The 16,230-nt window shown below is 43.0% G+C and overlaps 1 protein-coding gene across 1 annotated transcript in view; it reads right to left on the reverse strand.

Annotated features, from left to right (window-relative positions):
* The window catches only part of CFAP47 (cilia and flagella associated protein 47), a 2,858,849-nt gene that overhangs the window by 1,897,410 nt on the left and 945,209 nt on the right, over positions 1–16,230 (reverse strand). The window contains exon 38 of the mRNA XM_078657910.1: positions 2,119–2,269. Within this exon, the coding sequence (XP_078514036.1) occupies positions 2,119–2,269 (151 nt within the window). The remainder of the gene's footprint in view (positions 1–2,118; positions 2,270–16,230) is intronic.

A 16,230-nucleotide genomic window follows, 5' to 3' on the forward strand; every position in this document is an offset into this window, starting at 1 on the left:
TGTCTAGTGTAAGTGTCACAGGATTAGGCAGTATAAAGGAGTTATTATGCAGGCTGTATGAACTGCAATCAGCTGCCTACAGTTCAGTGTTATGTTATTGGTATTGTTGTAGGACAAAGAGGGTATGCATGAATTGTCATTACTTTACGATACCCTGGCTAACCATAAGTAGGTCCTTTATGACTTTTCTAGATTTAGAACGTAGTGTGCTGGTTTGGCTGTACAAGCTTTATAAAAGTGATTGCTGTGTGAATAAATTCTATATTTCCGGCACCTCCATCAAGTTCAGAGCAGAACCTCACAAGGTCACTGAGCTGCAAGAGTACCCTTCCATCAAAGTCCCCAGACTGGACAGGGTACCAATTAATCTATTTAAATGTAACCTCAGTTTATTGGCACCTTTGCTTCAAAACTTTTTAAGCTGTATGCTGTACATTCTACTTGAACATGCAATTATCTTTCCTGGTTCTATCCCAGGGTTGTGAGATGATGTAGTTATCTTTGAAACAGCCATGTTTTCAACTCCCTTTTGAAGCGTAAATGCTCTGAATGCTCATAACTTGGATAGTAGTGAGTTCCGGAGTTTAGCTGCTTATACATAAAAAGCAGTGCCTCCTATAGATTTCTTATAGTAAGGTGGTATGATGACCCATGGTGCAAACATGGAGCAGATTGCGCTATTTTGTTTGTATTGCTTGGATATCACTTGTAGGTGTAGTGGTCCTTTTTCTTTGGGAGGCTCTGTGCAAAATGCAGAGTGCCTTGAACACTGAAGGTGGAATGGTAGCAAGACTGGAGTTATGCAATCTTATAGGTAAGGGCGGAGGAGGATGATTTCGGCAACATTTTGGATTAGCTGCATTTTGGGTATGATGCAACTTAGTGTAGCAAAGATGTTGGCTTAATTAAGCTTGGAGATTATGAGTGTGAAGATAGTTTGTAGCCTTGTTGGTATCTAACGTTTGGGAAGAAGCAATGCCTCATCTTCAATTTGTTGAAGGTGCTTTTTGTTATAATGTTGACACATGGTGTCAAGGAGAGGTCTGAATATGATTATCCATAGTTTTTTTACTTGTCTTGATGTTGTTGGATGGACCTCGAGTTACTTGTGCCTTAAGGAGGTAGGCTGGTATTTGTGCCATTGTCGTCGGTCAGGGTTTCTGCTTGCAGTGTTCAGCTTTAGATGGCAACTTATCCTTCATGTATTTATTGCACAAATGCAGTTGTCATGTTTTGAGTTCTAGATATATTCTGGGTATTGTTGTTTAGAATGATTTGTGTCTTATCTCTTTAGTTACACCAGGTGAGATTGAATTATGTTATCTGCACTGGTAAACGGGTTAGGTAGATGTTGAATAGAGGAGATATGATGTAAGCCTTAAGTACACCACATTGTTGGGAGTAAGGAGCTGATAAGAAAGGTGGTAAGTACAAAGTTTGCCAGGTCTGCTTGCAATAATGTTTAATACAACTGTTGGATATGACGTTGAGTGATACAGGGAATTATAGGGTGGTCTTGATTGATGCCAGTAGACACACGAGACTCAACTGATAACCCATCACAAGTTAAAAGTTTATGTTATTTTTTGTATGTAACACAAAATCCACAACAGGAGCACGCAAGTGAAACACGGAAATGCATTTTATTTTATAAGGCTGTAAGGCAGCTGGAATTTGAATGAAATTGTACCTAAAGGTAGCAAAATATAGCCTGAATGTCCTGATCTGTTTGTTTCTTTTAAGACAAACATGAAACATACATCACCAAATGTCACAGCAATATTTTCCTGTCGATGGTGTAATTCGGGTTGGTGCAGAAAAGTGAAAATCAACAACTTGATTTAGGTGTTTTAAGAGCTTTAACAATGAGATTGGAGAAAACAAAATTCTAATACCCTTAATGCACATTTTTAGAAACTCGCAAAAAAGAACATTTACCAAACATATAACAATCAGAAATGGCACATAAAGGAAAAAAACATTTCACTTTTAGAGAATTCATCCTAGACGTCTATAAAAGTTATTATTCTATTATCCTTTTATTAGATAGAAAAGACAGGAACATTCAATTATGCATCTCTTACAAAGTACAACAAACCTCAAAACTGCATGACTTACACTGGTCTCAATACTGTTGATTTGAGCTTTCAATGAGAACGCCATGGTAGTACCACTAGCTCCATTTATAGGACTAGAAACAAGTATCAGTGTTGCCTCCGAAGGATGTATAAAGCGGTAGGTAAATTCCAGGCTTAGGCCTACTTGGCTCCTGGTACAAAAGAATAGAAAGGAGGATTACATAGGATCGTATAATATATAGCTAGTCATATGCAAACTTTAACAGCTTCCATGAAATGGATATTCTCAATTGAAAGGAAAGGGAGCTTAAACTTCCAAAATGGTGGCCTTGAGCATACTGTAATATAGTACAACAACCCATAACTACCTATCCTGTAATAATCAAAGTGAAACTTACCAGCTGTAGGACAATGCCTTTGTTTGTAGGGTCACCCCCATTTTTTCTGGACTGATCCTGCTGTTGGACTCTGCACTCTGGAGCACTGTTAACCAGGTCCCAGTGCATGCCGAAATTGGCTACACTCATGATTCTCATATCTAACTTGCCTATAGCACTATAAGTCCCTAGTATATGGTACTAAAGTGTTGCTAGGGCCAGTAAGTTGAACGTCATTAGTGAACTCCAGCACATATTGTGCCACCACTAAAGTGCAAATACAGAACATGTCTCCAGGCCAGCCCCTGCAATCTGGGGAGACAGTTTTAAAACTGCCAATTCGACCTGGCAAAATTAACCTTTTATATGTTCAGGTACACCTATGCCTGAGTAACTGTGTGCACTGCTGTGAAGGTAAACAACTATGAACTCTATACACATAAGTTTAAATGTTAATAATAAAAACGTACTCAATCATTTGTTGAACATGTTTCTCTTATTTCTTATGATTTCTATTTCATTATTACCAACACTTTTGTGTTTACCTTGAGATCGTTTGAGCCCTACGTTATTTAATATCTACGTGGCACCCCTAGCTAACATCATGAGATCCCACGGGTTCATTCCAGTATCATACGCGGATGACACCCAACTCCTCTTCCCTTTTAAAACAATGACTCCCGAGGTGTGTGACTCCTTCGCCCGGGGGATGAAGGAGGTGGCACGTTGGATGGCAGCTAACTTCCTGCAGTGCAACGTCTCCAAGACCGAGGTTATGCTCTTCGGAGAGGCCAAACGCTTATGGACTCCGGACTGGTGGCCTCAAGATCTTGGCCCCGTCCCTGAGCCCAAAACAGTGGTAAAAGATCTGGGAGTGAAACTGGACCATGAGCTTACCCTAACACAACAAACTAATCAAGTGGTGGGCTCATGTTTTCATGTTATTGGGCTTCTCAGGAGAGTATTCCCTCTACTACCGGATACCACCAGGAGAACGTTGGTCCAGTCACTAGTGTTAAGCAGGCTGGACTACTGCAATGGTTTAATGCTGGCTGCCAATGAGGGCATCTTTGCTAGATTGCAGGTTGTGCAAAACACGGCTGCACGACTAGTTCTAAATGTCCCGCCTCGTACTCCCTCAAAACCGTTGCTGGCCAAACTGCACTGGCTTCCAGTAAAGCAGAGGGTGATGTTTAAGATCTGCTGTGTCATCCACAAATGCCTGATTGGAAAAGGTCCTGGTTACCTCACTGAAAAATTCATCCCTTATGTGCCATCTAGATACCTGAGATCAGGAGATCAGGAATTGCTATGTGTTCCTAGGGCCATGAAGGCAAGAAAGGGGGGAAAAGCCCTATCGGTAGCTGGCCCAAAGTTGTGGAACCAACTCCCGAAGGAAATTAGAGTATGTAGGGAACATTTCCCTTTTAGGAAAAAACTCAAAACGTTCCTCTTTAATTTCTAGTTGGCCTCGCGCCTATTTACTAAATTATGACTAGTTTCTGTTCTTGAGTTGCTGCCAAAGGCGCGGAGATACTCCTTCGGGAGTCGATTCACAGCGCCATACAAACATGCAAATAAATAAATAAAATAAATAACCGTAGTGTCACTTCAAAATGGCCGATGTTAATATAGCAGTATTTTGACAGGCTATGGGGGGCGGAGTTTTTACGCTGCTGTACGGCCATCTTTATTTGGTTTACAGTTCAATGCTGTTTGAATGGCAAGCTGAAGAGACGAGAAACGTGTGAGCATTTGAAAAAGGACAATTTAAAGTTAACCTTTGGTGTCTAGCGGTAAGTTGAGCGAGAATCTTTGAGTTACGCAGCGATATCAATGTGTGGACTTGGTTTGATGTGGATCTTTATCTATTTATTTATCGTGCAGGTGTTGTTCCTGATGTTTGCAGGAATACATGTATTTCAGCATGAGGCACTAAGGACTTTTTCACTGATCACTTAGTTGTTATATAGTGGTCGTATTTAGATAAAGTGGGTTATTTATTTATTTGTAGGACCTGTAACATCCTGTTTTATGTTGTGAGAAGCTATGTGCATGTATCTCCGCAAACTCGTGATTGTATGTATCCTGTTGGTGGTCACTTGGCCCTAACTGTAAGGATAGAGTCGAGTCACGCTTACATATATCAAAGTATCACCACGCATGACCTTGCACAGCATGTGTTGTGTGCATTTGAGCAGGTATTGAGGTGCACGTATACCTTTGGTAGCAACACGGGGTACAACAGTTGTAGATATAAATGCAGTTGAATATGGCACAGTGTGTTGAATAAGTAGTAGAAGGCATCCCCATGGTTTGAGGCGCTAGCCGCTTTATGAACATCTGGTGATAATGGTGGTGTTGTGGAATGTGTGTTCAAATCATGGTATTATGTATATGAACTTTGACTCAGCATCCCACGGGTGAAGGAGGCATTTTGGTGGCTCAAGACAAAGGGAATAAGAGTGCATGCACGTATTGTTTGTATTTTATTTATTTGTTTTTCTAGTGGCCCCTCAGGAAGGGACATTTTGTTCCAAAATGAAGGGGCATCACACCAATAAATTGGGAGCTACGCCAAAGAAGAACGCTTTCAAATTGATTATTTGCTCAAATTGATAACATGTACATATGTTTGTGCATTGCATAATGTTTTGTTCATTGAAAGTGCAAAAAGCATGTAGGTTGTATTATTCCACAAAAGTGTTGGTAATAATGAAATAGAAATCATAAGAAATAAGAGAAACATGTTCAACAAATGATTGAGTACGTTTTTATTATTAACATTTAAACTTATGTGTATAGAGTTCATAGTTGTTTACCTTAACAGCAGTGCACACAGTTACTCAGACACAGGTGTACCGGAACATATATAGAGTTATTACAACAAGTAAGGGTTTTAACCGCACAGCTCTCGTTTTAGTATTAGTGTTCTATTATACTCAATGTAGTTACATTTAAACCAGAACATGAAGATAGTCAAATTATGGTTATATATAAAGGGATCCAAGACATGCGATGATCTTGATATTCTTTTATTCACAATACTTCATTAAAAGTTCCCAGCACACAGCTTGCCGACACGTGTTTCGTCTTACAAAGACTTTTTCAAGGCAGCGAAACTAAGTGTCATATGCATCCGGTTGTATGAATTCATTCTCTGATGTCACTCAAAATGGCGTACAATGGCACCACACAGTTTTAGTTTGTAAATCAATCAATATAGATTCTTTGAATGTATAGGTCAATCTGTGATCTCAGAATATCAGTAAAGGACGTTTCACGATTGGTGCCGGAGTTGGATGTCACCTTAGAAAGGTAGATGTCCGTGGACTAATTTGACCTCCGTTACCAACTAGTACGTGGAGTAGACAGTAATGCCCGGTATATGACGAGTTCCTATAACATGCCTATGAATAGGTCGCCTGATGTGAAAAGCCACCCAAGGTGAATAATGTACCCCACAGAGCAAATAGGTCTAGACCATAATACGTCTCGACCTAATAATTCTCACTCGGAGAGACGTGATAACCCTCCTATTCACTCGAGACGCCGAATCTATATATAGAGTTAATGCACGGTGAGGGACTGGCAGCCCACAGACACTGTGTAGCACGCAAAAGAAAATTGAGTTCACTAAACGTTGTGAAATTGAGAAATTCACAAAAAAAGTGTGCTTCTGGAACTTTAATTTGTTTCTATTCAAAATGCACCTCTTGCCAGGCCTTCTATTTGCTTTTTATAGTACTTATATGTCACCCCTAAGGAACCAGAAGGCCACAACTTGATGCTCCTGCATGTTCCAGCCCCTTGACCTCACTGTGGGCCTGCTTTTGTCTTTTTGTCTACACTGACTGTTACTAGGATCTGTGATCCTGCTTATGACCTTTTCAATTAATAATAGAAAATCACTGATAACCTGAACGGGACGTATGTGAAAAGGCGAAATCAGAAAGATTACTTTAAGCCCTGAAGAAGTCCGGCAACTGACGAAACGCGTCGGCTATTTGCAACTATCAAAAAAAGAAAAGAAAGAATAAAAACTGAATAAAAGAAAGAAAATCAAAGTCACAATATTGTGTGTCTTTTGTGAACGTTTGGGAAAACCAATACTTTGTTCATCTGTATGTTCTTTTCTAACAACTGTTTTGCTATGGTGCATAATTTTTGAAGGGTGCTGTCCAATTTCAAAAATCACCCTAAGGCAAGCCTTAAAGGCCCGTTAGGCAGGGTGGATGGTATTTTAAAAAGATGACATGTTTAAGTAAGTAAAATAAATGTCTGGACAGTGAAAGATCCCCACAGTGGTTTTGGCCAAGTCAGATTTCATATTGCTATTTTGAAAATGACACTTTTAAAAAGTGAATTGTGCCTTTTTGTCAAGTTGCATTGATACCCGGGAGCTAAAGGGCTCCTTTGATGAGGTGTGAAGTGGCTCCAAGGGCTGAGACAGGATGACCATTTATGCAGTTCCCAAGAACATAATTTTCTTCCAAGTTGCCTGCCTGTCACAAGCAGATGTAGCTCACACCTCAACCTGCCTTCTCTATTGTCTTGCTATCCAGCCAGCCTCCAAACCTAGTGGGAGAGGAGCTTCCCCCAGAACTGGTTTTGAGTGACCAGAGAGGAAGAATTGCTCATTTCCATGCCTGCACCTCTGGGTGGGCACAGGGAGCTCTGTGCAGGGGGAAAAAGGTTCTGCCATGTTGATTTTTGGTAGAGAGAGGCATTGTGGGATATTTTACAGTAAAACACACAGGAGGTGCTGCAATAGTGGATAGGGTCATGCTTGGTATAATTTACCCCATTGGTTAGGGAGAGGCTGATGCTTTACCCTGCCCACAGGATGGCACTGGGTACATACGTGGCAGCCACTGAACCCTCTTAAGAACACTAGTTGAAGACAGAAGAAGGATGTTGTGACCTGTGAGGAGACCCAAAGGCTGGAACTAATGGCACTTGTACCCTGGACTTAGAAGTGGACTCACAAAAAGTCAATTAGTTGACCTCCTATTTACGATATAGGAACACAAAAGCTGCAAGAAGCCTATTTCATGAAGAGCCTAGCTAACAAGTTCCAACTGGACCTGCCCTCGACCCTGCTGGTGGCTTCTGCTGGAGTGGTGTCTCTAAAATCCTGGGGATCTAAGGTAAGGGTCAGAGTGTTTTCCTCCTGCCTAAACCTAAAAGCTAGGACTTGGAATTTGTTTTAAAGATTTTCGCCTGGCAAACCAACAGAAGACCAAGACAAACCTGCCAAGTCCATCAAACGAAGGTGCATTGCCGCCGTGCCAGAGATTTAGGTTGCTCCCGCTTGTAGCTTTTACACAGCAGCAAATCTGCTTCAGTTGGATGCCATGAAGAAGATGTACAGAGTTGTGTTTTGCTACAGCTTGCAGCTTTAACCCACTGGAGGAATCTGGGCTCCAAAAAAAGTGCCTACGTCCGAAGGTAGAAATCGTCACTGAGCCAAAAGTATCCGATTGGCGAAGGACCTTCCTTGGGCATGAATTTTGAATTTTTCTCACTTTCAGCTTTCCCGCCAAAAGCCAACAGCTTCATCTGATGGTTATCAGGCCTCATGAACCCATATCGGCCACACCCTGCTGCTTCACCCTGCTCTGGATTTTTGATTTCAACTGCAGAGACTAAGTCAGAAGGTAAATCTTCCGACGGGGTTGAACCTGGTCTCTTCATCCGACCCGTGCTCCATTGCAGACAGTTTTGCACACACAGCGATTTGTACTTCTTGGCACTAAAACTAAAATCAGACTCTAAAAATGTATATCTCCATCTCGGTTTTTGATATTTTGGTCTATTGCGTTCATTAAAATATTCTCCATTTTCATAAACTAGAGGGGGATTCTTATAGTGTAGTGTTTTTTACTTTTAAACTGTTCTAGTACTTCTGAATGCTTTATACATTTCTTAAGTCAAGCAGGCCTGCTCTGTGTCATAGCTACCAGGGGTTGAGCTCAGGTATAAATGACTGAAACCTTTACAGTCTTTAACAAGGATAGTGCCATCATTACTTATGGCATTCCACCATCTATCTCAACTAATAATCCACATTCTCACAACAGCCAACAGAAATAGAATTCTGTTGAATTACATATATTTATCAAACACTTGAAATTCATTGCTGGATATGTTTCACACACACATATGCTTAAATCCAGTGCCTCAACTATGACAAATCGATTTTTAACACTGACGCTAAACACATTTCTTGGATTCTAGAAACAAAGTTTATATTTTCTGTACATTTAAATATGTTAATTGCAATTTCAGGAATATAGACGATATATAATTATCCTTGAAATTTCAAGGGAGAAGACTGGAAGTAATATGGAGTGCTCTTTCTCTAACAGTTTCATTGGAGTAGGCACTTTCATGTGCTAAATGTCCCCCCAAAAAAATGAAACCTTTATTATTTTGAAGAAGAAGCAGAGGCTTGTAAAGCATACAAATGTTGTGGCATGGGCTAGGACTGAAAATGAGCCAGGTAGAAAGAGGACTGTTGTTTAGAATGGTTCTATATGACCTGAAAATATCCTTCAATAATAAATGCATCTTGTTTCAGGAGAGTTACATAATTCTGAGATCAATACCATATAGTAGAGCCTCGTTATCAGGCCAGCCAAGCCGTGGATTAACCTTATTTTGCTGTCCCAATCAACTGGCTTATTGGGCTGCAGACAGATTCTGTCCATGTCAATGTAAAAATAGCCATGTCACCAATTGTACCCAGCTTTGCTGATGCCTACTTAGAACTGCTGGTGGTAGCAGATTCTTCTTCTGGTTACTATTTCTCTTTGGCTCCAGTAGTCCAGGGACCATGGTTGCTGCCTTCCATGTACAGGATGAATGTAGAGGGGAGGCTGGGGGTAAATAAAGTATGTGTAATTAGGTGTAGTGGAGCAGGTTCAGAGAAACATCAGTCTGTCTTGATTGGTACTGATGGGGCTCTGGGATAATTTGAAGGAAAGTGAGTGAGCACTGTATTCTCTGGTTCTTTAACAGGTCACAATGAAGCCCCTTTTGCTGCTTTCTGAAGGAATTATTCAGTGGTGCACCCAGTTCACTCAGATGTCAGTCTCTACTACTGGTGTCTTCTGTATGGGTGTTAAGTCACAAACTAGTGGTAGTCTTGAAAGGGATGCATGCTGTCCAGCACAGGAAGAGAATCCACTCTCTCCATCAGAGTTGGCACCTTGTCGGGAATTACAGGCTCCATTTCTATGTTGTTTGCTGGGCTCTGGGCTGTTCTTGCTTTGACTGCCCCCACACTGCAGTCCTTTCTTCATTACTCAGGGAGATGCATTCCAAAGGGGGTGGGCCATGTGACCAATACAAGCCTATCTGTAAGCAATAAAATACTGTGTTTCCCTGGATGAACTGGGGTTGCTTGTCATAACTGATAGCTTAACCCCTAACATTTAAACATTTTCAAATGTTGGTCTATCTGCAAAGAGGAATGTTTGACATGTAATTCAATCATTAAATGGGAACATAGGAAACAGTCTTATTACGTGCCTGGTGATATTGATTACTTTTCAAATGATGATTATATAACTGCCTGTGCCATGGCACATGGAATAGCACGTGTTGCTTTGGTGCCCGGACTGTATGTGTGTTTCATATTTACGATTTTACCGCTAAACGTAGGCAGCAAAACAAGCACCTTCAACTTACCCAAGGAACCATGCCCAGCAGTGTGATTGAAAAAAAATCTGTTCCTAGCTAATGCAGTGGATGTCAGAAGCCTAATTAACCCCTTCGCTGCGGGGTGTTTTCCCCAAGCTGTGCGGGGGGGGGGGGGGGCGCGCGCGGCGCCACTGTGCTTGCGACGAGCTCAGCTCGTCATGAGGCACAGTGCAGCTGCACTCATGATGAGCGGAGCTCGTCACAACCACACCCGTTTTTCGAACGTTCAGCACAGCGGGGTAATTATCCCCGCGTGCAACATTACTTCGGCCGTGACGAGCTCAGCTCGTCATGAGTGCAGCTGCACTGTGCCTCATGACGAACTGAGCTCGTCATGAGCATAGAAGAGGTTAATAACTCCTTTCGTAATGAGACAGCCCAGAGCCTCATTATAAATGATCATCAGTTAAGATTCTGCCAACTTTGGGGGCGCAACGTCAACTCTGGCACATATGAGAAAAACCTCTGGTCACCTTCAAAGAAGGCAAGCAAGCAGGGATGAATTCTTAGCACATTTTGCTGTCTCAGACACAATGAACCATAACATTCTGTTGTAGAGGCTTAAGGATTGGGCAGATGTATCAGGGTTAGCCCATCACTGGATTTGACCATTTATTCACAATCATAGCGAGCAGATACTCATAGGATCTTCCGCAAGACCCTCCTAAAAAGTGCTGTGCAGAGTATGGCCTCTTATATGCTGCAATATCACAACTGAATACAATGGATAACACTGGATAATTAGACCCCATGCTCTACATTAAATTCCTGCCATAGATTTGAATATGAAAGTGCCTGATCCTTTCACCTTATTTGTGAAAGAAGTGTTGTGCAGAAGTTTTGAAGTGATTTTTAGGGCTCGGCCTACGCCCACGAAGGGGGTGGAGCTTCGAGCTCCTAATGCTAAAGAAGAAAGAAAGGATCTCTAGGGCTCTGAACAGACACATTCCTTAGTGTATTCTGTCATCTGCCTAGTGATTCGTCTTCGCTGTGCTGTGTATGTAGTAGCGTTGACGTGATAGGCTGTAAGTAATTTACGCGTGCCCGATGTGGCATATTGTGTGCGAGAACGAGCACGGCAGAGTGATTAATCTTAATTACGAGCTGTCAGAGTGCCCGTGTAATGCAATCCAGATGGTGCGAGCGCGTTCACCATTGCATGCAACAGAACAGTGACACAGTAAGCGAGCTAAGGACCCTTTGTGGGAGCGCTGAAAGATTCTTCAGTGAAAGATGCAAATGTATGCATAGGCCGCGACTTACATCTCCTGCCACCTCAAGGCGCACGGGGGCGAATTCCGGCATTGACAGCCGCTCCTGCGAGTAATTAACATTTTTCTTTAGTGTTACACTTTACGATTGCTAAATTTCGAGAACAGATTCAACCGAAGCGCAGCTATTTAAATGAGACGTTTTCTTCAAATAGGAAATGCCTCATCAATGGTTCGAGCCAATTAGGAAGTGAAATTCGAGTCCTCTTTAAAAATGGAGAGGGAAAGGTTTGTGAGCGCTCGTTTAGCCGAGGTTATGGAAACTATAAAAAAAAATGTGACGATGAAAGAATGCTTTTAAGTAGGACCTTAAAGCATAATTCTGTGAACGGTATTCCTCTACCGTAGGCTTCTCTTCCGTTTATTAAAAATAATGATTTACCTACATGCCATTAATAAGTTAAAAAAAAATGTTTTCGAAATGCAAATAAAAGCCACAGTATGACTTTTGCAACCACAAGGCGCTGCGGCTAACTGGAGATCTGACCTGCATCCCTCGGAAGCAATTAAAAAGCAGCTCTGTGGGGGCTTACCGAGCTTTAAATCAGCAGCCCGGGAGAAGTTTGACAATGTGCATGCACCCAAAAAAAATAATAATAACATTCCATTCTTTGGCCGTACGTGGAAATAATGCCATGTGGAAGTGGTTTCGAGTCCTCTCCTGGGTCGCGATTCAGCTCACAATCTCGGCAATAGACTGGGATGTGAATAAAACTGCCAGAAATGTGAGGTGATTTGCCTGGATGTTTGAAACCTTCTTGCTCTGCTGAAAATGTCTCTCTCTCTCTTATATAACATGCATTTACAGAGCGCCACTTTACCCCACAAGAGCTCGCGTGCTGCTGTTGACAGATAACAGATGTTTACTGTTATCCGACTCGGTGGTACTCATTTTATCAACCTCAGAAGGATGAAAGGCTGAGTGGAGTCACACGTGCGACAGGCTAGTGAAGCCAATGCATATCTACAGGCTAGTGAAGCCAATGCATATCTACAGGCTAGCGATGACAGTGCATATCTACAGGCTAGCGATGACAGTGCATATCTACAGGCTAGCGATGATAATGCATATCTACAGGCTAGCGACGACAGCGCATATCTACAGGATAGCAATGACAGCGCATATCTACAGGCTAGCGATGACAGAGCATATCTACAGGCTAGCGATGACAGTGCATATCTACAGGCTAGTGAAGCCAATGCATATCTACAGGCTAGCGATGACAGTGCATATCTACAGGCTAGCGATGACAGTGCATATCTACAGGCTAGCGATGACAGTGCATATCTACAGCCTTGCGATGACAATGCATATCTACAGGCTAGCGATGACAGTGCATATCTACAGGCTAGTGAAGCCAATGCATATCTACAGGCTAGTGATGACAGTGCATATCTACAGGCTAGCGATGACAGAGCATATCTACAGGCTAGCGATGACAGTGCATATCTACAGGCTAGCGATGATAATGCATATCTACAGGCTAGCGATGACAGCGCATATCTACAGGATAGCAATGACAGCGCATATCTTCAGGCTAGTGAAGCCAATGCATATCTACAGGCTAGCGATGACAGTGCATATCTACAGGCTAGCGATGACAGAGCATATCTACAGGCTAGCGATGACAGTGCATATCTACAGGCTTGTGAAGCCAATGCATATCTACAGGCTAGCGATGACAGAGCATATCTACAGGTTAGCGATGACAGCGCATATCTACAGGCTAGCGATGACAGTGCATATCTACAGGCTAGCGATGATAATGCATATCTACAGGCTAGCGATGACAGCGCATATCTACAGGATAGCAATGACAGCGCATATCTACAGGCTACTGAAGCCAATGCATATCTACAGGCTAGCGATGACAGTGCATATCTACAGGCTAGCGATGACAGTGCATATCTACAGGCTAGCGATGACAGTGCATATCTACAGCCTTGCGATGACAATGCATATCTACAGGCTAGCGATGACAGTGCATATCTACAGGCTAGTGAAGCCAATGCATATCTACAGGCTAGTGATGACAGTGCATATTTACAGGCTAGCGATGACAGAGCATATCTACAGGCTAGCGATGACAGTGCATATCTACAGGCTAGCGATGATAATGCATATCTACAGGCTTGCGATGACAGTGCATATCTACAGGCTAGCGATGACAGTGCATATCTACAGGCTAGCGATGACGGTGCATATCTACAGGCTAGTGAAGCCAATGCATATCTACAGGCTAGCGATGACAGTGCATATATACAGGCTAGTGAAGCCAATGCATATCTACAGGCTAGCGATGACAGTGCATATCTACAGGCTAGCGATGATAATGCATATCTACAGGCTAGCGGCGACAGCGCATATCTACAGGATAGCAATGACAGCGCATATCGACAGGCTAGCGATGACAGAGCATATCTACAGGCTAGCGATGACAGTGCATATCTACAGGCTAGTGAAGCCAATGCATATCTACAGGCTAGCGATGACAGCGCATATCTACAGGATAGCAATGACAGCGCATATCTACAGGCTAGTGAAGCCAATGCATATCTACAGGCTAGCGATGACAGCGCATATCTACAGGATAGCAATGACAGCGCATATCTGCAGGCTAGTGAAGCCAATGCATATCTACAGGCTAGCGATGACAGTGCATATCTACAGGCTAGCGATGACAGAGCATATCTACAGGCTAGCGATGACAGTGCATATCTACAGGCTTGTGAAGCCAATGCATATCTACAGGCTAGCGATGACAGAGCATATCTACAGGTTAGCGATGACAGCGCATATCTACAGGCTAGCGATGACAGTGCATATCTACAGGCTAGCGATGATAATGCATATCTACAGGCTAGCGATGACAGCTCATATCTACAGGATAGCAATGACAGCGCATATCTACAGGCTACTGAAGCCAATGCATATCTACAGGCTAGTGATGACAGTGCATATCTACAGGCTAGTGAAGCCAATGCATATCTACAGGCTTGCGATGACAGTGCATATCTACAGGCTAGCGATGACAGAGCATATCTACAGGCTAGCGATGACAGTGCATATCTACAGGCTTGTGAAGCCAATGCATATCTACAGGCTAGCGATGACAGAGCATATCTACAGGTTAGCGATGACAGCGCATATCTACCGGCTAGCGATGACAGTGCATATCTACAGGCTAGCGATGATAATGCATATCTACAGGCTAGCGATGACAGCGCATATCTACAGGATAGCGATGACAGCGCATATCTACAGGATAGCAATGACAGCGCATATCTACAGGCTACTGAAGCCAATGCATATCTACAGGCTAGCGATGACAGTGCATATCTACAGGCTAGTGAAGCCAATGCATATCTACAGGCTTGCGATGACAGTGCATATCTACAGGCTAGCGATGAGAGTGCATATCTACAGGCTAGCGATGACGGTGCATATCTACAGGCTAATGAAGCCAATGCATATCTACAGGCTAGCGATGACAGCGATGACAGTGCATATCTACAGGCTAGTGAAGCCAATGCATATCTACAGGCTAGTGAAGCCAATGCATATCTACAGGCTAGCGATGACCGTGCATATCTACAGGCTAGCGATGACAGAGCATATCTACAGGCTAGTGAAGCCAATGCATATCTACAGGCTAGTGAAGCCAATGCATATCTACAGGCTAGCGATGACAGTGCATATCTACAGGCTAGCGATGACAGAGCATATCTACAGGCTAGCGATGACAGAGCATATCTACAGGCTAGCGATGACAGTGCATATCTACAGGCTAGCGATGATAATGCATATCTACAGGCCAGCGACGACAGCGCATATCTACAGGATAGCAATGACAGCGCATATCTACAGGCTAGCGATGACAGAGCATATCTACAGGCTAGCGATGACAGTGCATATCTACAGGCTAGCGATGATAATGCATATCTACAGGCTAGCGACGACAGCGCATATCTACAGGATAGCAATGACAGCGCATATCTACAGGCTAGCGATGACAGAGCATATCTACAGGCTAGCGATGACAGTGCATATCTACAGGCTAGTGAAGCCAATGCATATCTACAGGCTAGCGATGACAGTGCATATCTACAGGCTAGCGATGACAGAGCATATCTACAGGCTAGTGATGACAGTGCATATCTACAGGCTAGCGATGACAGTGCATATCTACAGGCTAGCGATGACAATGCATATCTACAGGCTAGCGATGTCAGTGCATATCTACAGGCTAGTGAAGCCAATGCATATCTACAGGCTAGCGATGACAGTGCATATCTACAGGCTAGCGATGACAGAGCATATCTACAGGCTAGCGATGACAGTGCATATCTACAGGCTAGCGATGACAGTGCATATCTACAGGCTAGCGATGACAATGCATGTCTACAGGCTAGCGATGACAGTGCATATCTACAGGCTAGCGATGACAGAGCATATCTACAGGCTAGCGATGACAGAGCATATCTACAGGCTAGCGATGACAGTGCATATCTACAGGCTAGCGATGATAATGCATATCTACAGGCTAGCGATGACAGCGCATATCTACAGGATAGCAATGACAGCGCATATCTACAGGCTAGTGAAGCCAATGCATATCTACAGGCTAGCGATGACAGTGCATATCTACAGGCTAGTGAAGCCAATGCATATCTACAGGCTAGCGATGACAGTGCATATCTACAGGCTAGCGATGACAGTGCATACACTCACAAGGAGACCACAGGCAGCTGAGGTGCAATCTTCTCCCACTCACAAGAACGACATCACAGGCAGCA

The sequence above is a fragment of the Lissotriton helveticus genome, chromosome 8 (assembly GCF_964261635.1).
Source record: "Lissotriton helveticus chromosome 8, aLisHel1.1, whole genome shotgun sequence".
Lineage (NCBI taxonomy): Eukaryota > Metazoa > Chordata > Amphibia > Caudata > Salamandridae > Lissotriton > Lissotriton helveticus.